General features: G+C 44.9%; 1 protein-coding gene across 2 annotated transcripts in view; it reads left to right on the forward strand.

Moving 5' to 3' along the window:
• TTC6 (tetratricopeptide repeat domain 6) overlaps positions 1–26,352 on the forward strand; it is a 174,676-nt gene that overhangs the window by 40,930 nt on the left and 107,394 nt on the right. For both annotated transcript variants that reach the window (XM_040333738.1, XM_040333739.1), the window contains exons 6-8: positions 6,366–6,548; positions 20,420–20,579; positions 24,333–24,437. In XM_040333738.1, coding sequence (XP_040189672.1) covers positions 6,366–6,548; positions 20,420–20,579; positions 24,333–24,437 — 448 coding nt within the window. The remainder of the gene's footprint in view (positions 1–6,365; positions 6,549–20,419; positions 20,580–24,332; positions 24,438–26,352) is intronic.

The following is a 26,352-nucleotide window of genomic DNA, read 5'->3' on the forward strand; positions in this document are numbered from 1 at the left end:
GGGCCCCCATGCTCTGCAATAGCAGCAAGGAGGTGACCAGTGGGTTTTTTTTTTTTGTCCTGCCTTGCAGGGTGGGTGACTCAGTGCTGACACTATGGAACTCAAGCTATGCCTGAGTTAACCCTTAACGCCCCTCCCCCTGCCACATCTGTTATGTTGGCTGTCCTGGGTTTCTTGCCAGGTTTGAAGCAGCTAGTGCCCGGATGGGGGGTAAAAAAGCGCCCCCTCCCTGAAGCCTGCTTCTGGGGATGACACAGAATCGCTGTTTTTTTCTGGTTCTGTTATGTCAGAGGCTGCGGGTTTTAACCCTTATGGATAGTGAGGATGACTCTGCTGCAGTCAGTTGCTGGCAAGAATTTGTTGGAGCTCTTGTTTCTGCGGTGCGTGAGGCTCTAAAAATTGAGGATGTGGCGGAGACACCTCCGTGTCAGTACCAGCAGACTACCACGCATCGCTGAAGTGTTTCCTTGTGTTCCTTATTTGGACTATATGTTATACAAGGAATGGGATGCACCGAAAAAAGTTTGTCAAAAAACTTTGCAACCCGTTACCCCCTTGAGGGGGGCTTTAAAAAAAAAAAAAAAAAAAGTAGGTCTCTCCTCCGCCAGTGGACCCCCCTGTGTCCAGACTGCGCAAGGCCACCACATTGCCTGTGGAAGGGGCTCCTGCATTTCAGGATCCCGCTGATAGGAGAGTGGAGGCCGTGGCCCGCTCCCTATTCACGGTGGTGGGTTCGGCGGTGAGGCCGGCTCTGGCCGGGGCCCTGGCAGGCCCCGACTAAAAGGGCGAAGCTCCTGCTGCAGGAGCTGGAAGAAGGACCTCTAAGGTGGCCTTGGTGATGGCCGTTAAGGGTGAACGGTCCTTTTGGGTCTTCCCTGACTGGCATCATTGAGGATGCCACAGGTGGTAAGCGCATGCTGTTCCCACAGTTTGGGAAGGGCTAGGGACCTCGCCCTGTGCAAGGACCCTCCTTGCCTACCTCCGAGCGTTTTTTCGCTCGCCCTGTGCGGTGGGGGTAGGTCTACATGGTGCTTGAATCCCTGCTGCGGGGTAGCAGCGCACCGGATACCGCATGCCTAACAAGTCTGTGGACATACCTGCTTCCGCCTGAAGGTCTGCTCCAGCCCGTGTCTCGGGTGGGAGACTGGCTTCGCATTGCGAAGTGTTTTCCTTGGGGTACAAGATTGAGTTTCTCTCTTGTCTGCCAAACAGGTTTTTTCCCTCCGGCTTCTGGCCTCCTCCGGTTCGCCGGTTGACTCCGTCAGGGGCTGTCCAGGATCTTCTGGTCAGGGGAGTGATTGTGCCAGTTCCCTCGTTGGAACGGTCTCAGGGTTTTACTCCATTCTGTTTGTGTCCCCATGGAGGATGGGGCCCGGTCGATCCTGGGCCTCAAGTCCCTCGTTTTGTTTTGTCAGGTTTTTCTGGCATCCTTGGATGTCATGAACGTGTACCTGCATATCCTCAAACCACCAGAGATTCTGTGCTTTGCGGTCGGGGGGGACCATTTTCAATGGTGTCCTTCCCATTCGGCGGGTTTTCGCCAAGGTGCTCGTACCGATACTGGCCCGGCTGTGACAGCGGGGGTTTGTTATCATGGGATGTCTGGACGACATTCTCCTACGAGCTTCTTCGAGCTCTGCATTGGTGGAGCCGTGTCTATCACGTGTCAGGCTCTCCGAGTGTTCGGCTGGTTTCTGGATTGTCCTGAAATCAGGGTTGATTCCTCCTCAGGGATACCTGAGACTGGTCCTGGATTCCTCCGGGGCGGGAGTGTTTTTCTCCTAGCGGAAAAACTTCAGACTCTGCTATCTGCTGTGCAGCAGTTGCCGACCCAGAAGCGGTCATCTCTGCGATTCTGCAGGAAGGTTCTGGGTCAGTTGGTAGCCTCTTTCGAGGCGGTTCCGTATGCCCAATTCCACGCCAGGGTACTACGGAGGGAACTGCTGTCACGATGGGACTAGCTTCCGTCATCTCTGGATTACCAGATTCAGTTGAGTCATCTGATCATGTCTCCCCTGGTATGGTGGCTGGCGTTTCCGGTTCTTCGGGCCGGAAAGTCATTTTTCTGCAGGCCACTGGACAGTGGTCACGACGGATGCCAGCCTCTCCGGTTGGGGAGGGGCGCTTGGGGCACCCAGTCAGCCCAGGGGCACTGGACTCAGGTGGAGTCCTGCCTACTGATCAACGTTCTGGAGCTCCGAGCAATCAAGCTTTGCCTTACCAGGTGGTCCCTGGATCTACAGGGCTGACCGGTCAGGATCCTGTCCGATAACACCACGTCCGTGGCGTAGGTTGATCATCAGGGAGGCACACGGAGTTCTGTTGCAGCGACGGGGGTCGCGCGCATCCTTTCGGTGGGCCGAAGGGTCCGTTCCGGCTCTATCGGCCGGGTACATTCCGGGAATACGGAATTGGCTAGCCGACTACCTAAGTCGCACTGCACTGGGCCAAGGAGAGTGGTCTCTCCACCCGCAGGTGTTTCGGGGTCTGTGCCGAAAGTGGGGCACTCCGGACGTGGACCTTCTAGCGTCCCGTCTCTATCGGTAGGTGCCACGGTTCGTGGCCAGGTTTAAGGACCCGTGGGCGGACGCGTCAGGCGCGTTGGTGGCTCCTTGGGGTCGCTGTCGCCTACTTTACACCTTCCCTCCTCGGAAGCTTCTTCCTCGCCTGCTGCGCAGAGTAGAAGCTGTAGGGATTCTATCGGTCCTGATTGCCCCAGATTGGCCGCGTCGCTTCTGGTACGCGGACCAGGTGCGTCTGCTGGCAGACGCCCCCTAGCGTCTTCCCCTGGGAATTGATTTTCTGTTACAGGGTCCAATCTTCCACCCTGTTTCACAGCCACCGGCCTTAGCGGCGTGGCTGTTGAGAGCCAGGGGCTTAAGGACCGAGGCCTATTGGGCTCGGTGGTCTCTACCGTGCTGCCTGCACGGAGGTCTACCTCCTGTAGGTTTTTTCCTCATACATGGAAGGCCTACTTCTCTGTGTGTGGGGAGATGAACTGGCACTCTCGTACATGCGTTGTGTACAGGATTCTGCTGTCTTTGCAGCAGGGAGTGGTTCAGGCTCTCGCCTTACGTACGGTTAGGAGCCAGATTTCTGCTCTGGCTGTTTTTTACTTGCAGCGACCCTTGGCATAGCACTCCTGGGTGCGTGCGTTGGGTCAGGGGGTCTGGCAGGTGGCCCCTCCGGTGCGCCCTCCATTACCCCCATGGGACTTGAATTTAGTCCTTTCAGTGCTTCGGGATGCTCCCTTTGAGGACATTCGGGAGGTTTTTTGTTTTATTGTCACAAAAGGTGATTTTATTTCTGGTAGCAATTACCTCGATCAGACGGGTGTCTGTCTGTTCTGGCGGCCTTGTCTTGCAAGGCTCCCTGCTTGGTCATCCGTAAGGATGAGGTGGTGCTGCGGCCGCAGCCGTTTTTCTCCCTAAGGTCGTTTCGGCTTTTCACTTGGATGTGGACATTGTTCTTCCATCCTTGTGTCCTCAGCCGAAGAACCCGAAGGAGGCCACTTTACATTCTTTGGATGTGGTTCGGGCCCTTCGAGTTTACTTGTCGGCGACAGCTCCGTTCCGGATGTCGGACTCGCTGTTCGTGTCTGTGTCCGGTCCCAGTAAGGGCCTGGCAGTTTCGTCGGCCACCATTTCCAGGTGGATCCGACGGATTGTGCTTCAGGCCTATGCCCTGAAGGGCGGGCGCCCCCCTTTCGGGTCATGGCGCATTCGACCAGGGCGATCGGGGCCTCTTGGGCTTTCCGACACCAAGCCTCTGTGTTACTGGTGTGTAAGGCTGCGACCTGGTCGTCGGTCCACGCTTTTTCAAAGTTTTATATGGTGGATGTGAGTGCATCTTCGGATGCCTCCATTGGCCGCAGGGTGTTACAGGCGGCAGTTTAAGGTTGGAGTTCCTCCGTTGAGTAACTCCGGTTTTGGTTTGGGGTGTAACCTGTTTTTGCTGTGTTATTTTTCCCACCCCTCGAATTTTTTTGACACTGCTTGGGGACGTCCCTAAGGTCAATGAAGGCTGTGTCCGTCTATGAACGAAAGAGAAAAAAGGATTTTTGTACTCACCGTAAAATCCATTTCTCTGAGTTCATAGACGGACACAGCACCCACCCCTCCTTTGTTTGTACTGCTTGTTACGAACTGAGGCTGCTAAAGCAGGGTGTGGGTTATGCCTGGGGGAGCCACGCCCCCTGGGAGGAGCGGCATTAAGGAAAGTTTTTAACACCTTAAGTGCTGTAGAATTCTGCCTAAATCTCCTGGTAGGAAGAAGCATAACCCTAAGGTCAATGAAGGCTGTGTCCGTCTATGAACTCAGAGAAATGGATTTTACGGTGAGTACAAAAATCCTTTTTTAATTCATCAGGATTTCCGATGAAAAAACTCAGATAGGGCTACACACGATTGGAAAATCAGATGAAAAAAGTCCATCTGACTTTTTCCATCGGAAATTCCGATCGTGTGTACGGGGCATTAGAGGAGGTCTGGTGCTAGAGATATTGCTCTCTGCCTGATGTTCATGGCAATACTTCACATGTGTGGTGTGATTGCCGTTTATATATGTATTCATAACCAATGTGTGCGTTAACCTTTGTGCATGAGCACGGGAGGATGGGGGCGTTTTAAAAATGTATTTTATTATTTTATTAAATTATTTTGTTTTTACACTGTTTCTTTAATTTGTTTTTATCACTTTTATAGAATCAAAGGGAATGTAAAAAATACTTGTTGCTTCTGGTTTCCTATACCATAGAGCTCATTGGGGTGCTTGACAAGCTCTATGGTAAGCTGGTGGAACCGCCAAATCCTTCTAGGCTTACCAGTGGGACGGTAGAGCCTGAAGGGGGTGGGGCGACCCTTCCCGTCGCCTGTAAAAGCCACTCACCTCCTGAAAAAAAAAAGTCTGGGATGATGCCTGGAGCTGTAGGCATCATCCCAGTATAACCACCTGAAGTCAAATGACGTACACGTACATGCAAGTGGTTAAGCAATACCCTGAAAAATGTGTTTTAAGTTTTTTTGCATTTAATGCATTTAAATTTCTCCTGAAAAATGGCACTGCATGTCTTGGTATGTTTCAGTGTCTGAGTATTCCTGTGCCTAAAGCCTCATGGCTATATAGCTACAGTGTAAGATCTAGGGTACTGCTGCTTCTGATTGCGATCGGGATTGAGTTTTGTTGATGTCCCTACTCTGCCACTCACTATTCCCATAAGGCCCCTTTCACACTGGGGCGGTGGGGGCGTCGGCGGTAAAGCGCCACTATTTTTACCACTGCTGCTCCAAAGATGCTGCTAGCAGGAGTTTTTTTTAACGTCCTGCCAGCACATCGCCTTAGTGTGAAAGCCCGAGGGCTTTCGCACTGAGACTGCAGGGGAGGCGTTTTTCAGGCGCTTTACAGGCGCTATTTTTAGCCCAAAAGTGCCTGAAAAATGCCTCAGTGTTAAAGGGGTCTTACTGGAGGCTCTGACATTAGAAGCAAAACGCTCCATCTACTAAAATGGCCACTTCCACAAAGAGGTATTGTGTGGAACAAATCATCTATGTCGGTAATGGGGAAAGATCAGCGGTCCTTTGTCCTCCGTCTGACGTTTTTTTGGGTCAGAACTTGCAGAGTTTAGTTCCTTTTTAGCCAGTTGCTGTCAGTCACCTTATTATGCGATACAGGAGATTTTTAGTAGCTGCTAAATTTGCTTGCAAATTAATCTCTAGAACTGACAATTAGTCATTATACATATGGAACAAATAGTTCTTTATGAAGTGAACTAGATAAGTAGCATGTACAGTTGTAGCATCCTGTAGTGATTGGAGCATGTGCAACAATGCAAGATTGATTGCCGTTGCATTCTACTTATGTGTATAAATTTCAGCTTGAACTATTGAGCTCTGTTAAAAATATGCTTTTCACAACAGGAGGTAAGGAGAAAAAAGAAGCCTAGAGCTCCATCTGCTTGCATTTAAAAATACAATACATTAATACACAATATTTGATATTTACCTGACTGACATACACATTTCTAGAAATCTAAGAAAAATATTTTTAAATTGTTTATTTTAGCCCTGCCCATAATAAATAAATATACTGTATACAATAATTTAAAACTACTATACATTCCCTTTAATACAGTTGCAGTGGTAGTGGTCCTAACCCATTTTGCATGTAAAGACCTTGTTAATCCAGCAAACTGAATGTAGGAAAATGCCTTCTAAAGAAGCATATTTGGTTGCTTAGCTAAAAAATTGACACTTGCCCTGATCAATAGTGATCAATAATGTCATGTTTTTGTGTATTTGGATTTAAGAAAATAATAATGTTCTCTTACATTTTATAATTAAAAAAATAAATGTATTTCTCTTCTCCAGATCTGCTTCTCATCAAACAATCCATCATCTCTGCACAGTATCCCCCAGCCATGTCTTACCAAGCACCCTGCAGCTGGCATCACGAGTACAGCACACGGTAAACAGAAGAGGCCATTGGTCTGATGTTGAGGTCTTACGAGAAAAAAACAACTTCTTCCCAGATGATTCCAAAGACAGAATGCGGTAATGTCTTTAACAATTAACCAAAAATAAAGTAACAATTTTGAGTTGATATGTATTTGTCTATGTTGTAAAGTTTTTATTTTTCATTATGTTTACACAACTTTTGTTTCACAAATCAACATGTAATTTATGGCAAAGGATTCATGTAGCACTGTAGGTTAACTAAAGAGACTCCTGAATTGGACTAAAACTTTAGACTAATGATGGAGGGTGAGCGAGGAGTCACTCTGATGAGTCATCCACTTCTGTGGGATCATTTTAGCTTCAAATACTGATGTCTGTAAACAACCAGCTTTTTACAACACTGAGGCTAATAGGGGTCCTATAAATATGTGAAAAGGAGGCTAATGCTCTACCAACTGCTAATAAATAATGTACAGTTTAATATCACTATAAATATTTAATTAAATATATATTTTTTTAGACCTGACTATAATAAATAATTAAAAAACAAAAAAATGTACAAATCCACTGTAATCTCCTGTAAAGGATAGATGCACTTTTTGTACCCCCCCCCCCCCCAGCAGTTCTAGTATACTGTATGTTGTAAATACTTTCTGACATCTTTCTTGAGGGCCCCGACTGGTGTTGTACAACTTTTGTATAACATTTTGAAGAACTTTCCTGAGCTATTCCTATGCTGTGGCATATTGCATGAATTTTGCACCTTGGTGATATTGACTACTGTATCTGCTAGAGGGTGGTTGAATCGCATAGCTGACCATACTCCTGTTTTCTATTGGAAAACCTATGGATCATCAATTAAAATTGCTGTAGATGATATTATTTTTTGTTTTAAAAGTTTCTTAAACTGATTTTTTTTTTTTTTTGCGTGCGTGGATGCTGGCATGTTGAATGAGTTACTGTATTTATTGGTGTATAACACTCACTTTTTTACCCTGAAAATAGAGGGTAAACTGTGCCTGCGTGTTATACGCAGGGGGCTTTGGAACATTTTTTTTCCTGAAACTTCCCTCTTAAAGTTAGGGTGCGTGTTATACGCCTGTGCGTGTTATACACCGATAAATACGGTACTTGCTTCCTGTTTTGGGGAGTGTAGTACTACCCCCATTGCAAGTCCTCCGACACATCTAAACACTTTGGGTTCCAACAAACTTGTTATAACAATAAGCACTTAGAAACACACTTAAACGCGTAAAGCAGGTGAATCTCATTTTACTGGAAGATTTCTTAGCAATACAACTCAGTAACTTACAACAGACAGCAACTAAAGATTTTCTGCGACAAATAACCCTGCCAGCAGAAACAGTCAAAGAATAATAATTTGAGGAAATGTAAAACAAGCACATATATTAAACCAACAAACTCTGGTTTGGATTGAGCTGTATTGGTTCAGGCAGGCGAAGGGCAGAGGAATGACCCGTTAAGTGTGAGACCACTCCCTTCTATTCCCCAACACCACGTATACACCATAAAAACACTGGGCCAGATCCTCATAGCGAGTACGCCGGTGTATCTACTGATACGCCGGCGTACTTTCAATTTACCCGCGTCGTATCTTTAGTTTGAATCCTCAAACCAACTTTACTGTTTTGTTATTTTTTAATTCATGAAGCCGTTTTTTCCCCCAAAAAAAAGGCGTTTGAAAAATTATTGCGCAAATACCGTGCGAGATAAAAAGTTGCAATGACCGCCATTTTATTCCCTAGGGTGTCTTCTTAAAAACATATATAGTGTTTGGGGGTTCTGAGTAATTTTTTAGCAAAAAAATTATGATTTTTGCATGTAGGAGAGAAGTGTCAAAATAGGCCCGATATGGAAGTGGTTAAAGTGTCACTAAACACACGACAGTAAAATCAGTCTGTTTATATGCAGCAAAGCATGCTTATTATACTGTGGAACCTAATGGGTTAATTCTCTACATTGTGTAAAAAAAGTCTGTTTGATCTTGTATGCACAGATCCTCCTCTTCTTCCACTGACTCTAAAACATGTATATAAGACAGAGCCTTTGGAGTCAGGCTGCACATGCTCAGTTTGGTGTGTATTGCTAGAAAGTTTTTTTTCTTTTTCTTGGGAGGGTGCATGTGATCAGCACAGGGCCAATCAGCACTGTCCAGGCAGAGGGTCAGGGGTCCTGCATCCTGATAGGACAGCCTGTGCAAGTATGAAAACTCCTGCTACAAGCTTTAACCAGGCACTGATAGAAACCACAAGACTGCTATATACTGCTCATGAGAAAAGGTATTTAGCAGTTTATATTTACTAAAATAATTGAATTTCTTTGTTCTGTGTACTGTGGGTGACCAGATATAGAGAATGCAGGTCCTGGGTTTAGTAACACCTTTAGGGCGGAGGAGGATTTAATGGTCAGAAATATGGTTTCCACTGTGCAGGGCTGATTTTTTTTTTCTTGTTCACCCAGTGCTTTAAATGGTTGTTGATTTGTTGGGTATATTATTGATTGTTAAGGGAAGCCTTTACTGAGGGTTTATACAGTATTCGGACAACCATTGTGGACCATTTGAAAATACAAATTGCCTGACTGTCATAGCAATTCATACTTGCTGGGTTACCAATATCACACCAGAACATGTATGCAGATCAGGAGTCTGGAATTCACACTTTTCACTTACTGTATACTCGTTCCAGGTTGGTAACTTAGGCTGCATTCACACCTCCACAACAAGATTGCCGCAAGTGTGTAACTTTTTTTTTTTTTTTAACAAAGCCTTCCCATTGCTTTGTATGGCCAAACGCCAATGCCGCCTGAAAAAAAGGGTCCGGGACTTTTTTTCAGGCGGCAGGCGTACGGCGTCTATGAGATGTGAACCATCTCATAGACAGCAATGGGACTTCTCCCTTCCAGCGGCACGAGCGTCCGGCGTCGGGCGTTTTGTCGCGGAGGTGTGAATGGGGCCTTAAGCCGTACACACGGTCGGACCTTTGTTCGACCAAAATCACATTTGGAATTGTGACGTAAAAAGAGATGGAAATAATCGGATGGGGCACATACACGATGGAAAAAGTCTGTCTGACTTTTTCCATCGGAAATTCCGATCGTGTGTACGGGGCATAAGAGATAGTTGAAGTTATTGGATCAGCGTTACAGTCGGGCCACTAGAATTTTTTAGAAGCAGGTGAGTGATGGCAGCCTAGCCTACATATTTCAGCCCAGTATGATCCTTTCAATTATGGTACAGGTTGACCTCACTGCAAGATCAACTCACAGAGACCCCTGAAGCGATTAGCAGACAGTGCTGAAGACAGGTGTAATTGGTTGACAATCCTTATCTCTCCTGTAGGAATGTGGTCTCTCTTAAGAAATCACTTATCCATGACAGCCCTTCCCTGACAGACAAAGAGCCCCTTACAGAGAGCGTGTGCAGGGGACGCTCAGGTCCCAGTGTGTGAAGAACTGCTATCAGTCTTTAGCTGGCTGGCCCACACATGTCCTCGTTCCAGTGAGTGATGAGTGTTTACTTTCACCAGCCATTATGTCCAGCTAGGATCCCTCCATAACAAATTGGTGAGGATTAGGAATGCCTCTTCACTCACCTGCTACTCAGTGCTACATGCTCTGCGCTCTCCAGCTTTCTATAGCAATATGCTCAAATCTTAACATTCGTGGGAGAAAAAAAATAGCAAAAATAAATATAGCATATACAATTGCTACTCGCGTCATATTGTAATTGAATGTTATTAAAAATTGCCTTTCCTTTCCAATCTGCAGCTCTGGAATTGTCTGTAAAATGCAATGCAATATGGCTACCTAGAGGTGTTCTATACACAGAAACATTATTTCCTGCTTTTGTGATTGGCTCACTGATTTCCCCAGAAGTCTGCACTAAGATACAAGTCAGATTTCCGGCATCGTCTGCAACAAAATTTTTGGGCCAGATTCAGGTAGAATTGCGGCGGCGTAACGTATAACATTTACGTTACACCGCCACAAGTTTTACGGGCAAGTGCTTGATTCACAAAGCACTTGCCTGTAAAGTTGCGGCGGCGTAGCGTAAATCCGCCCGCGTAAGCCCGCCTAATTCAAATGGGGCGTGGATCATTTAAATTAGGCGTGTTCCCGCGCCGAACGTACTGCGCATGCGCCGTCCCTAAAATTTCCCGACGTGAATTGCGCTAAATGACGTCGCAAGGACGTCATTGGTTTTGACGTTAACGTAAATGGCGTCCAGCGCCATTCACGGATGACTTACGCAAACGACGTAAATTTTCAAATTTCGACGCGGGAACGACGGCCATACTTAACATTGGCTAAGCCACCTAGGGGGCATGTTTATCTTTACGCCGCATATCTCGTACGCAAACGGCGTAAATTTACTGCGACGGGCAAGCGTACGTTCGTGAATCGGCGTAACGACTCATTTGCATATTCTACGCCGATCGCAATGGAATCGCCACCTAGCGGCCGGCCTAGAATTGCAGCCTAAGATCCGACGGTGTAAGTCACTTACACCTGTCGGATCTTAGGGAGATTTATGCATAACCTGATTCTATGAATCAGGCGCATAGATACGACCGGCCGGATTCAGAGATACGCCGTTGTATCTTCTTTATGAATCTGGCCCTTTATTTTTTGTGAGATACTCCGAATAGGAAATCACATCTAAAGGGATGCAGACCCTGCAATTTTCCTCATTCGAGCCCTGCAGGTGCAGCAGCTGATTTATAATTATGAAACCACTTACATTACTATCACTTTTCACATGAACACAGACTATTTCTTCAGAATAACAAAAGGTAGGAATCTGCAACAAAGTTTGTTAAAAATCCTTGTATTCACAGCGCTTTACTTTTTCCACATTTTTGCTTTGTTACAGCCTTATTCCAAAATGTATTAAATTAATTATTTTCCTCAAAATTCTAAAAGCAATACCCCATAATGACAAGTTTGACAACGTGAAAGAAAGTTGTTTGAAATCACATGTACATAAGTATTCCCTTTACCATGGCACTCAAAATTGAGCTCAGGTGCATCCCGTTTCCACTGATCATCCTTGAGATGTTTCTACAATTTGATTGGAGTCCACCTGTGGTAAATTCAGTTGATTGGACATGATAATAGAAAGGCACACACTTGTCTGTATAAGGTCCCACGGTTAACAGTGCATGTCAGAGCACAAACCAAGCCATGAAGTCTAAGGAGATGTCTGTACACCTTCGAGACCAGATTGTATTGAGGCAGAGATCTGAGGAAGGGTACAGAAAAAATTCTGCAGCATTGAGGGTCCCAATGAGCACAGCGACCTTCATTATCTGTAAATGGAAGAAGTTTGAAAGCACCAGGACTCTTCCTAGAGCAGGCCGCCTGGCCAAACTGAGTGATCAGGGGAGAAGGGTCTTAGTCAGGGAGGTGACCAAAAACCGATGGTCACTCTGACAGAGTAAGCTGTTCTGGCTGACTAACCCTGATGGATGATGGGGGCAAGCTTACTGAGGAGAAACAGGAAGTGAGAAATTCAGACAAAAAAAAAAAAAAACATTTAGAAGGGAAATCAAAGAAAAAGGTAAGTGAACCAACAATACACTAGCTTAAAGGAACCTATTTATTAGGAAAAAAAAAAAAAAAAACTTTACAACTTCTTTAACCAGTTCCCGACCCCCGCATGTACATATACGTCCACAATATGGCACGTACAGGCACATGGGCGTACACGTACGTCCTCGCCTATTAGCGGGTGGGGGGTCCGATCGGGACCCCCCCCGCTACATGCGGAGGTCGGGTCCGCTCGGGGAGCGATCCGGGACCACGGCGCGGCTATTTGTTTATAGCCGCTCCGTCGCGATCGCTCCCCGGAGCTGAAGAACGGGGAGAGCCGTGTGTAAACACGGCTTCCCCGTCCTTCACTATGGCGGCGCATCGATCGCGTCATTCCCTTTATAGGGAAGACACGATCGATGACGTCATTCCTACAGCCACACCCCCAAACAGTTGTAAACACATACTAGGTGCACCCTAACTCCTACAGCGCCACCTGTGGTTAACTCCCAAACTGCAACTGTCATTTTCACAATAAAGAATGCAATTTAAATGCATTTTTTGCTGTGAAAATGACAATGGTCCCAAAAATGTGTCAAAATTGTCCGAAGTGTCTGCCATAATGTCGCAGTCACGAAAAAAATTGCTGATCGCCGCCATTAGTAGTAAAAAAAAAAAAATTAATAAAAATGCAATAAAACTATCCCCTATTTTGTAAACACTATAAATTTTGCGCAAACCAATCGATAAACGCTTATTGCGATTTTTTTTACTAAAAATAGGTAGAAGAATACGTATCGGCCTAAACTGAGGAAAAAAAATGTTTTTATATATGTTTTTGGGGGATATTTATTACAGCAAAAAGTAAAAAATATTGCTTTTTTTTCAAAATTGTCGCTCTATTTTTGTTTATAGCGCAAAAACTAAAAACCGCAGATGTGATCAAATACCACCAAAAGAAAGCTCTATTTGTGGGGAAAAAAGGACGCCAATTTTGTTTGGGAGCCACGTCGCACGACCGCGCAATTGTCTGTTAAAGCGACGCAGTCCCGAACTGTAAAAACACCTTGGGTCTTTAGGCTGCATATTGGTCCGGGGCTTAAGTGGTTAAGTGCGTGCATGGCGAAAGTTACCATACCACTACGCACAGGGCGAGTGGCCCCGCCACTGCTGACACATTGATATTTTTTCCCTGATAAGATGATTGTTGTTCAGTTCTGCTGATTATATAAGAATTGACTAGTGATCATGATGCCCTTGGGTTGCCTCACCAAATACCCCCCCAAGCTGGTGGACCTCAAAAAGAAGTCTGTTAGCTGAGATGGACATTCCAACTCATAGTCAGTTGTTCCCTTGCAGTGATAGGGAAGCCTGGAATTACCTACATTACACACAGTGTAATGTGAATTTTCATATGATGTCAGTGTTTCTGAGCAATGAGCAGTGAGCACACATAGGCATGAGATTTACTGGATTGGGTAACAATCTTGGGCCAGATTCATGTATCTGCACGTATCTTTGTGCGGGCGTAGCGTATTCTATTTACACTATGCCACCGCAACTTAGACAGGCAAGTGCAGTATTCACAAAGCACTTGCTCCGTAAGTTGAGGCGGCGTAGCGTAAATTGGCTGGCGCAAGCCCGCGTAATTCAAATTTGGAAGAGGTGGGCGTGTTGTATTAAAATGATCCGTGACCCCATGCAAATGAGGGGCCGAACGAACGGCGCATGCGCCGTCTGTGGACGTATCCCAGTGCGCATGCGTCGGATAGAATGCCTAAGATACGTCGAACACTGCCTACGACGTGAACGCAAGTTACGCACAGCCCTATTCACGTACGACTTACGTAAACGACGTAAAATTCGACGGCTGTTCCGACATCCTATACATCATATAGCAGGGGTAACTTTACGCCGGACGTAAGCCTAACGTAAACGGCATAGCGGGCGCAAGTACGTTCGTGAATCGGCGTATCTACCTCATTTGCATATTCTATGCGTAAATCGACGGAAGCGCCCCTTGCGGCCAGCGTAAATATGCACCCAAGATACGACGGCGTAAGTGACTTACGTCAGTCGTATCTTGGCAACAGTGAGGTGTATCTGATTCTATGAATCAGGCGCATAGATGCGACGCCTCACATTCGGACTTACGACGGCGTATCAGGAGATACGCCGTCGTATATCCTTTGTGAATCTGGGCCCTTATCTGTATGGTGCCAGGCAGATTAGGTGGTTGTAAAAAAGCTACATACATGCTTTTTTGCCTCTTTCATGTGGCACTATCTTCTATTCCAGATCTTGATCTGACTATCTCCTTGAGAGGAGGAGAGGCACACGGATTGATAAATCACTAGAAGAGGAGGCCTAAAATAATCTTTCTCCGCTAATACCTCTGGTGCTGAGTCTGTGTTACCTGTATGACGTCCCGGGTGAAGACCTTCCAGATGACAGGCTTTAATTACACTTGTGCCCAGCTATCAGTCACACTGTCTATGTCCACAGTGCAAACCAATAGAACAATGGTTTTAAATGACAGTCTTCAGTGATCCTTAACCTCCCAGGTTTTATTACTATCTCTGTCCAAATACAGTGCAATCCAAGTGGCTGATACTGCTTATCTCTGGATGTTATCCAAACTACTAAAACAATGGTTTCCAGTTACAAAGCTCTCTGCTGTGATCCATAACAAGCCAGGTTCAAATGACCCCTTAATAAAATGCTTTCTACACCCATAAATCGCTGGAAGGATTTGACTATCACTTCAATTGAAAAATCATGGAGTCGGACAGGTCAAACAGTGAACGCGTGCATAAAATGAGATGCTGTCGCTGTTTGGGCATTCTGACAGCCACTAGAGCCAGCTGTCAGAGTACAATAGGTCCAACAGGAGGAGATTCGTCCACTGGGTTGTATAGTGTGGATGGAGAAGTAATCTCACTGTGTATGGCCAGCTTTATGATAGATTTAGTTTACAAAGTGAGGGGTTTTATTTGTATTTTATTAATATATAATGTAGTGTAATTCCACAAGGATAATGAATTTATTTAAAAAGCAATTGAAAGTTACTCACATGGTTAAAAACACAAACAAGCGTTTTTTTAAAAAGTTTGTTGCCGGCCGGCGAACACACAAAGCGGAGCCCTTCCTCCTAACGTGATGAAGTCACCGCACGTCCTCCCAGACACGTTTCGTCATTGGACGTTTTCAATGTGTTGTCATCCCATGCTCATGTTGGAAAGAATACAGACTTTTTTCTGATTATCATTATAGCCCCCATTAAGATATTCTTTTGTATTGACTTTTGTATCAGACTGAGTCCGGGTGCTATGGCGCAGTTCTAAACCCCCCTTGTTTTTCCCTTATGTCTTTTAGTGCATCTGCACTAGAACAGCTGCCTCCCTATTATTCGTGTCCAAGTAATATGCCAATTGATTGCTATTGACCACTACTAGTTGACAAGCGCAATTTTCTCTGTTTATATAATGTAGTCCAACATATAACATTATTTTGAAAAATATACCCTAAAGGGTATATACCAACTTTTTTGGTTTCTAAAATCCAGCTTCCCTATGTACCATTATACCATTAATGTACCTCAGTTGCAAAAAAATTAAAGCTTTTTTTAGATTTTTAGAGCAAGGCCTTATCTTAGCCCCAGCTGTGTTCCATAAAAAACATCACAACTTCCTGGTATTTTATTTATTTTTTAATTACAAGTACTTGTATAGCGCCGTCAATATATGCGATGCTTTTCATATATATATATATAATACATTCACACGAGTCCCTGCTATCGAGGAGCTTACAATCTAAGGTGGTATATGGTATGTAGATTTGGGATATGAGAGCCAGTAAAGCTGACATTCGGCCTGTGTGTATGTCAGCCGATTCGACAGAAGCCGGTCGTTTGGCTGGCTTTTGTCTGGCGAGGATTCTGGAAAACCAGCAGCTGACCGGCTCCCCATCAGTGCAGTGACAAATCAACCTTTTGGAGTGGTCAATAGGACAAACAAACCGGGTAAAACTCCCTAACAGGAATACCGACATAAATAAAATCCTGTAAGTCCCCATTCACACCTAGGCGTTTTGTCGCCTGTAGTGTGACGCCGCAGCACCCCCGAGACGCTGGAGGGATGAAAACACATGGCCCTCTATGGAGATGGTTCACATCTCCACGCCGAACGCTGTACGCCTGCCGCCTGAAAAAAAGTCCCGGACCTTTTTTTCAGGCGGCTTTCGGCGTTCGGCATAGGAGATGTGAACCATCTCCATAGAGGGGGTGAGGCTGCATACACAATCGCAGCGTTTTGTCACCACAAATTGCGGTACAAAACGCCGCAATTTGTCGCGGCAATTCGCGGGACAAAACGCCGCGATTTTGTACGCCTAGGTGTGAATGCAGCCTAAGGGTCGATGACCCTTACTAACTTTACCCAAAACTAAATTTATTTTAGATACACTTTAACTGTCAAAAGGCAGTGAAAATAGAGACCTCTAGCTCTACAGTGTGTTGGAGCACCTTGCATCATTTGAGTAAAACAATAAAGGCTCATTAACCAGTTGCCGACCTGCCGCTGTCGTTTTACCCTGCGCGAGAGCACGTAATATAACGTCGGCTCTCGCGCAGGCCACTAGGGGCGCCCCCCGACTCCCGTGCGTGTGCCCGGCAGGCACGATCGCCGCCGGGCACACGCGATCGCTCGTTACAGAGCGGGGACCGGGAGCTGTGTGTGTAAACACACAGCTCCCGGTTCTGTCAGGGGGGGAAATGCTGATCTTCTGTTCATACAATGTATGAACAGAAGATCGGTCATTTCCCCTAGTGAGGCCACCCCCCCTACAGTTAGAACACACCCAGGGACATACTTAACCCCTTCCCCGCCCCCTAGTGTTAACCCCTTCCCTGCCAGTGGCACTTTTATAGTAATCCAATGCATTTTTATAGCACTGATCGCTATAAAAATGGCAATGGTACCAAAAATGTGTCAAAAGTGTACGAAGTGTCCGCCATAATGTCGCAGTACCGAAAAAAAATCGCTGATCGCCGCCATTACTAGTAAAAAAAAAAATATTAATAAAAATGCTATAAAAATACCCCCTAATTTGTAAACGCTATAACTTTTGCGCAAACCAATCAATCAACGCTTATTGCATTTTTTTTTTACGAAAAATATGTAGAAGAATACGCATTGGCCTAAACTGAGGAAAAAAAATGTTTTTTTGTATATATTTTTGGGGATAATTATTATAGCAAAAAGTAAAAAATATCATTTTTTTTCAAAATTGACGCTCTATTTTTGTTTATAGCGCAAATACTAAAAATCGCAGAGGTGATCAAATACTACCAAAAGAAAGCTCTATTTGTGGGAAAAAAAGGACGCCAATTTTGTTTGGGAGCCATGTCGCACAACCGCGCAATTGTCAGTTAAAGCGACGCAGTGCCGAATCGCAAAAAGTGCTCTGGTCTTTGGGCAGCAATATGGTCCGGGGGTTAAGTGGTTAAAATAAAGGCTAATGTTTACTGACTAAAATCAATCCCATTTACCAAAAAACTGACAGTGCCCATAGATAAAAACAAACTGTACAGCTTTGATTAAAGTGGAATAATGCCCTTGCTATATGTGTAGGCCATTTACCTACCTCCTGAAGCCTGGCCAAAAAACTTCTAGAGGTGGCATCATCCATCCTGTCCTGCCTTGTACATAGGGCATTGCTAAGGCACTCTCAATCGTTACTGCTCACCCCATCATCACAGGAATGAGCTCTTAAGCCCCTGCTCCACATGTGGGTTCCACTATTATTATCATTATACAGGATCTATATAGCGCCGCAGCGCTTTACAAAATGAAGGCAAACAGTACAGTTACCATATGATTCAATCCAAAAGGAATCAGAGGGCCCTGCTTTCCTCTGTCGCAGGATTGCTGAGCTCAGAGCTACTCCAACGGGAGAGAGAGAGAGAGAGAGCACATGCAAGGGGGTTTGAATCAGCTGGGAGTGTCTTCGCAACATCCTAGCAAAAGGGTTGGGTAGGAAGATGCTATCTCTGGAAGTTTTTCAGCCAGGCTTTGGGAGGTACGTAAATGGATTACACCTATTGCAAAGGCATTATTTGACTTTAGTCAAAACTGAACAGTTTGGGCCAGATTCACAGAAGAAATACGCCGGAGTATCTACTGATACTCCGGCGTATTTTCAAGTTTGCCGCGTCGTATCTTTAGTTTGAATCCTCAAACCAAGATACGACGGCTTTTGGCTTCGATCCGACAGGCGTACGGCTTCGTACACCTTCGGATCGTAGGTGTAATACTCCGCTGGGTGGAGTTTGCGTAGTTTTCCGCGTCGGGTATGCTAATTAGCTGTTTACGGCGATCCATGAAGGTACGCGCGTTCGTCGCATTCTCTTACGTCGTCGCTAGTCGGCTTTTCCCGGCGTATAGTTAAAGCTGCTATTTCATGGCCTATCTTTAGACTGGCCATGTTAAAGTATGGCTGTCGTTCCCGCATCGAATTTCAATTTTTTTTTGCGTAAGTCGTCCGTGAATAGGAAAGGACGTAACTCACGTCGACGTTCAAAAAATCACGTCGGTGCGACGTAATTTCGCGCAAAGCACGGTGGGAAATTTCAAAACGGAGCATGCGCAGTACGTTCGGTGCGGGAACGCGCCTAATTTAAATGATACACGCCCCATTTGAATTAGGCGGGCTTGCGCCGGACGGATTTACGCTACGCCGCCGCAAGTTTATAGGCAAGTGCTTTGTGAATCAAGCACTTGCCCGTAAAACTTGCGGCGGTGTAACGTAAATGCAATACGTTACGCCGCCGGAATTCTACGTGAATCTGGCCCTTTATTTTTATCTATAGACACCCCTGTATCTGCATAGGCAGTTTTTTTTTTAAAGGTGAAATATGGTTAACCACTTCAGCCCCGGAAGGATTTCCCCCCTTAATGACCAGGCTATTTTTTTGCGATGCGGCACTGCATCGCTTTGACTGACAATTGTGCAGTCGAGCGAAACTCTACTCAAACAAAATTTGCGGTTTTTATTTTTTGCGATATAAACAAAAAAAATAGCGACAATTTTTTCTTTCTGCTATAATAAATATCCCCCAAAAAATATATAAAAAAAAACACATGTATTCATCAGTTTAGGCCAATATATATTATTCTACATATTTATGGTTACAAAAAAATCGCAATTGATTGGTTTGCACAAAAGGTATAACATCTACAAACTATAGGATTGATTTAGGGACTTTTTTTTTTATTGTTTTTACCGGTAATGGTGGTGATCTGCGTTTTTTTTTTTTTTTTTGCCAGACTGCGATGCGGCGGACAAATCTGACCCCAAATGACACTTTTTGGGGACCAGGGACATTATTAAATTGATCAGTGCTATAAAAATGCACTGATCAATTTAAAAATGACAATGGCAGGGGAGGGGTTAACACTAGGGGGCGATCAAGGGACTAAGTGTGTTCCCTAGGTGTGTTCTAACTGTAGGGGGGATGGGCTGCCAGGTACATGACAGAGATCACTGTTCCCGATCACTGGGAACAGTAGATCTCTGTCATGTCACTAGGCAGAATGGGGAATCGCCTGGTTTACATAGGTTTACATAGGCAGTTCCCCGTTCTGCCTATTGTCACCGCAATTGCGGTTCGCCGGCGGACATTGAGTCTGCGGGCACGCTTCCGCGGCGCGTGCCCGCTATCCTTGCACAGACCGACGTACAGGTACATCGATTCGCGCAGGAGAGCCGACACAGTCAGGGCCGGTGCTACCACTAGGCAAACTAGGCAGCCATCTAGGGCGCACTGCTGCCTAGGGAGCCCGACCACTGGTGTTCCTAATCTCTTCTCTCTGCAGCAAGCAACTAAGTCTCGGCATCAGCAGGCAGCCGCCGCTCCGTTTGCACATAGAGTCAGAGGTGCAGCAGCAGTGGAGGACTGTGTGTCCCCGACTCCCGAATGAATGAAAGCAAGCAAACATTCATTGATGGGCACTGGTGAGGCTGCATTGATGGGCGCTGGTGAGGCTGCATTGATGGGTGCTGGTGAGGCTGCATTTGATGGGTGCTGGTAGGCTGCATTGATGGGCGCTGGTAGGCTGCATTTGACAGGCACTGGTGAGGCTGCATTGATGGGTGTTGGTAGGCTGCATTTGATGGGCGCTGGTGGGCTGTATTTGATGTATTTCATTAAAAAGATGGGGTATACATGGACAGGGCAAAGCGGGTGGAGTCGGGGTGGGAAGCAAAATAAGGTTTCGCCTAGGGTGTCAAAAATCCTTTCACCAGCCCTAGTGGTTAAAGAGTCTATAACAGACCATAACAACAGAAGCAGAAGAGAAAAAAATATAATGAATTGTGTAAATGTTTTTAACTAACTTCATATTTTGTTGTTAAAGAATTTTGCAGGAAGGGATCCCTACTTCAATGCTTCAGTCACAGGGCCAGAGTGGTGGTGTTGTCACTCTGCCCCCTCATAGTGAACATAGCTTAGAGGAGTGGCAGAGAATTGCTGAGTATTATGTGGAAGGACCTCGTATGGAGCTCATTGGAGAGCAGGTAACTTTCAGATGAAAAGCTTGTTCAAAGATATTACAGATACGGGGCTGACTTACTAAAGGCCAATAGACTGTGCACGTTGAAAGGTGCAGTTGCTCCCGAATTTTGTAAATGAGGGGAAGCTCTGCTTAATTCCATCATCCAATCATGCGCGGGCAAAAATGTTGTATTTTCTATTTTTCTTGTATGTCAATGGCTATTCTTTGCAAAGTGAAGCTTCACTTTATTTACTAAGGTTTGGAGCAGCTGATCTTGCAGCGTGCACAATCTATTTGCCTTTAGTAAATCAATCCCTTGGTCTGCCATTTTTGGAGCTCTTTGGAGGTGGAGTGGATACAAAATTCAAAATTCTATCAAGGTCCTTTTATACATCTTACATTATAATTTTTAAAGAAGCAGTATGACCAAAGCTCCTTTAGCCCTTCCTGCACTCCTGTGACCTATTTACATCACTCAGCCACTCCGGACTCTGGAGGGATCCCGACTTTAATGTTGGAATCCACCAAGATGAGGATTAAAGGAAAAAACATGCACTAAACCAGTGGTGCCCAACCAGTGGCCCGCGGGGCCCTCTGATGTGGCCCGCGACCTCCTGGACTGGGATGGCTGGTTGGCAAGCCCAGATTGCAGGTTAACGACCTGCCATCCCTGAGCATCAGTGTTGTGAATGAAGCCGGCGGTAGAGAAAGCAAGCAGCTTTTCAGAAAGTGCACCACACCTGCAGGATATAATAGACGTCTATGGCAAAGTCCAGCTAACTGGCGGGAAAACCACAGGAACACTGCGTATGGGTAGACCGCAGACATTCAGTGTAAAAGCAGCCTTTTGCCCCTTTCTTGGCCCTTTTACACGAACGGTCCGACCCATTCAGACCCTCCATTCACCTCTATGGAGCGGCAGATGTAAACAGACTTTTGTCCGTTTACACCCGCCTACCTCCAATCCGATCTGCTAAAAAAACAGAAGTGGATCTATCCCCTTCCATCCGATTGGATCAGAGGGCCCATCGAGTAGATTGGGCTGTGTCTGCTTTGCATATGCAGACTGGACACAGACCTGTCATCTGCCCACTCTGCTCATTGTGGCCCGCGACTGCTTTCGAAGTTGCTTAAGTGGCCCTTGGCCTTCAAAAGGTTGGGCACCCCTGCACTAAACCATACAAAAAGTGAAAATAAGCTGCTCACTCTCAAACAAAGTAAAAAATGGAATAGTACAAAAATAGTCTAGCGCTACTGGATAAAGGTCAATAGAATACAATATATTGTGAAAAAAGGTGTAAGTGCTAGTGTCAGTGAATCCACCAAGATGCCTGACCAGCAGCTGGCTTAGCCTTTGAGTGTGCTGCTGAGAGCCTGAGCGAGCCGCTCCTGCTCCCTCCACAGCCCAGCGCTCCAGTAAACGCTGGAGGGGCAGAGCAGAGAGCTGGAGACTGACAGTCACCGCTCTGTGCTCAGAGCAAACCAAGAGTGATCAGCGGTCTTTAATCACTCAGTTCTCAGTCTTAGAGGAAGTGTGTAGGACCGATGCTGCATCCATCTAGGTAAGAACAATTATTTGTTTTCTTTAAATCCCTCACTTTCTCTCTTAACTAAAACTCAAGCCTTTCTGTCAACTGGCTATGGTGTCTTAACTCCTAACTGCTGTGCACATAACAACATTGAATTAGTTCCGATCTTTGATATCAGCTTAGCAGTACAATATTGCTGAGCAGGTCAGGAAAAACCTGCAAGAAGCAATACTGTCTGCCTCTGCTCTTACCTGAGTAAGACGCATTGGGGCAGATCCACAGAGCAAGTACGCCGGCGTATCTACTGATACGTCGGCGTACTTTCAAATTTCCCGCGTCGTATCTTTAGTTTAAATCCTCAAACCAAGATACAACGGCATCTGGGTAAGATCCGACAGGCGTACGGCTTCGTACGCCTGCGGATCTTAGATGCAATACTTTGGCGCCCGCTGGGTGGAGTTCGCGACGCTTTCCGCGTTGGGTATGCAAATTAGTGATTTACGACAATCCACGAACGTACGCGCGGCCGTCGCATTTTCTAACGTCGTCTGTAATCGGCTTTTTCCGGCGTATAGTTAAAGCTGGTATTTTGCGGCGTATAGATAGACTTGCCATGTTAAGTATGGCCGTCGTTTCAGCGTCGAAATTTGTATTTTTTTTGCGTAAGTCGTCCGTGAATAAGGATGGACGTAACTCACGTCTGAGTTAAAAAAATTACGTCCTAGCGACGTCATTTAGCACAATGCACGGCGGGAAATTTCGGGACGACGCATGCGCAGTTCAATCGTCGCGGGGACGCGCTTCATTTAAATGAATCACGCCCCCTACTCGCCTATTTGAATTCCACTGCCAGAAATACACTACGCCGCCATAACTTACGGCGCGAAATCGTTGAGGATTTTAAATTCCGCCAGGTAAGGTACAGCGGCGTAGCGTATCTCTGATACGCTGCACAGATGTAATTCTCTCTGGATCTGGCCCATTGTGCAGCTACATTTTTGCATTCTAATCTCTTATATAAAATGAAGAGGTTACTAAAGTTCTGAAAAATCTCATATGACAGAACAAAAATTCTGAAGTGATGTATTGTATTTGTATTGTATTTTCGTACACAAACTGATCGGATTTAACAAAAAACGTACAATTTGGTATCGTACAAGAAAACTTTTTGTGCTCCTCCCATTGGATATTATCGGTTGAACTGTCATCATTGACTGTCGAAAGCTGTGTACTAACGATCAAATTATCGTTCGATCGCTCCGAAAGCAGTATTTTTGTACAGTTGTCTGATCTTGTGTGCGGGCCATTAGGTTAATTTCTCAAAGGCAGCAGCACACTTTGCAAGAGAATTTCCCCCGAGCATAGTAAATGAGGTAAGGTTCTGCTGACTTTCCTCATCCAATCATCTGCAAGCAATTTGCATTTGCATGTGATTGGGTATTTTTTGCAAAGTGAATTTTCTCCACATTCACTAAGCTAAGGCAGGCCATACATGGTGCAAATTCTTTCCATGGGTTGCAGGAAAAAAATTTGCACGATTCCGCCATCAAACCAGACAGCGCTGACAGGGGAATTCCTTCTGTCGAGCAATGGCTGGCTGTGGGGGAAAGCCGACCCTGCTGGGAGAAGACAGTGATTGTCGCTAGCGCATAACGATAGTGATAATCGCAAAAGAGATAGAATCCAGCAGGCTGGTTGTTCCCAAGTTGATAGATCGATCAACTTGGTACATTCAATCTGCCATTAACGTTTGAATCTCGCCCGGTTCCTGCTGATCCGGCCAAGATTCGAACCATGTATGGCTGGCCTAAGAGAGAGAATTCCCTTGCAAAGTGAACAGTCTATTTGCCTTTAATAAACCAACCAGTGTATATAAGAGAATCTGGTACCAGACATCATTCTGGTTACTTGTTTTATAGTTTTTTTTTTAACAGTTTTGACAGTTTTTCATTTTACATCGATTTTTGAAGCGCACATACTTAATTTTTTATAGTGCGAAACGCGTCAGCTGTTTTACTCCTGTGTTGTGTGCTGTGACTTGTAGTGCATTTTTCCTTTTTTAAATAAAGACAACCATCAAGGTTTTTTGGAGTGCGGCTGTTCATATTTTCTTTTTCCACTTAATTTTTTAAATTATGTATTACGTACATAAATGTTAAGAAATGTAAGACAATGGACATGTAGAGCTTTTAAATTTACTGTGATCATGTAGTCATCAGTGACAATATGTTTTCGTTATTTCCCAGGCATCTCTGAACTCTGAAACCTTGAAGATGTTTTGGGCACCAGCTCCTCCTAAGTTCTCTGCCCCTCTGTCTTTAATGCAGGAAACTTTGTTCTCCAAATATGAGGTAATACTGGCAAATAAATAATGAACATTTCTGGAATGAGATCTACAGAAATATTCCAGAAATGGAAATTTCCTCCTTTGTATATATATATATATATATATATATATATGTATGTGTATATATATATATATATATATATATATATATATATATATATATATATATATATATATATATATATATATATAAAGATATATATATGTACAGTATTATCCTAGTTCTTTGTGAAAATCAATTAATGAAAATATAACTGGATTAAATTGTGTGTTTTATATTTCCCAGAAATTGTTCTCTAAATAAATCTTCTCACGTGCAATGCCACTAATGTCCACATGATGTCACCACTGCATTGGAAATAGTTTTAGTAAATTTAGAGCAGTTTTTCAACCATGGCTGTATGGAACCCTAGAGTTCCTTCAAAGATTACTAGGAAATCCTTAAAGGGGTGTTCCAGCCTGTTTTTAAGTTTATTAAAAGTCAGCAGCTACAAAAAGTGTAGCTGCTTGCTTTTAATAAAAAGACACTTACCTGCTCCACGGTTCCAGCGCCGGCCGGGGCTCCGCTCCTCGCCCCCCCTCGCGTCTTCATTCCTAGTGTGGACACCCGGCCGTGACAGCTTTCGGCTTCACGGCCGGGCACCCACTGCGCATGCGCGAGCGGCACTGCGCATGCGCGAGCGGCGCGGCGGCGTCCGATTGGACAGGCGCTCGCCTACAGGGAGGGGCTGCAATAAGGCGATTAAGCTATTCGCCTTACCAGCCCCTCGGCGGAAGGAGCAAGTGGGACAGGAAGTCCCACTCCTCCTGAAGCCCCCACCCCCCCCAAAAAAAAATTACATGCCAAATGTGGCATGTAAGGGGGCAAGGAGTGGATTAAGCGGAAGTTCCATTTTTAGGTGGAACTCCGCTTTAAGTACTAGTGAGCAGTGGTGGATGGATTTTCCACGGGCCGTGCCTGCATAGTTCTGGTACCAATGACACTTAGTAGAAGGTACTACTCTGAACTAGTTCCATAAGTTATCCGACTGGAACTCTAGCCATACATAGACAGCAGCTTCTTAGCTCAATCCTACAGGGCTATTTAAATAGGGATTACCTCCATTCTTCCTCAGTCACTAATTTTAATTGTCAGACTTCATTGCGGCTCTGCGGTCTTTCTGTTTAGACCAAATAGGCTCCAGACTAGAGATGCAAAACTTCTAGAAGTTTTGAAGCCATGGAGAAAAAAACATTTTTCCCCTATTTTATTTTTCTGGAAAAAGTGGAAATTTGTGGAAAAATTGCAAAAAAAAATCAGTGTGGAGTATTTTTGCAAATTTAAAGCAATTTTGGTACATTGGGAACAAAAAATGCAGTGCATTTAAAAGGATTATGCTTGAAATAAAAGTACAGCTTATTCAGCAAATAAACAAAACTTGCAGTTTAACCACTTCCTTACTGGGCACTTAAACCCCCTTCCTGTCCAGAGGACTTTTTGCGATTCGGCACTGCGTCGCTTTAACTGACAATTGCGCGGTCTTTGCGACGTTCCTCCCAAACAAAATTGACGTCCTTTTTTCCCCACAAATAGAGCTTTCTTTTGGTGGTATTTGATCACCTCTGCGGTTTTTATTTTTTGCGCTATAAACAAAAATAGAGCGACAATTTTGAAAAAAATATAAAAAAAAATTAATTGTTGCTGTAATAAATGGCTCAATTTTTTAAAAAAAAACATTTTTTATCCTCAGTCTAGGCCGATACATATTCTACATATTTTTAGTAAAAAAAAAAAAAAAATCGCAATAAGCGACTGGTTTGCGCAAAAGTTATAGCGCCTACAAAATAAGGGGCAGAATTATTATTTTTTTATTATTTTTTTTTTTACTAGTAATGGCGGTGATCTGCGATTTTTATTGCGACTGCGACATTATGGCGGA

Source organism: Rana temporaria, chromosome 13 (assembly GCF_905171775.1).
Source record: "Rana temporaria chromosome 13, aRanTem1.1, whole genome shotgun sequence".
In the NCBI taxonomy this organism is placed as follows: Eukaryota; Metazoa; Chordata; class Amphibia; order Anura; family Ranidae; genus Rana; species Rana temporaria.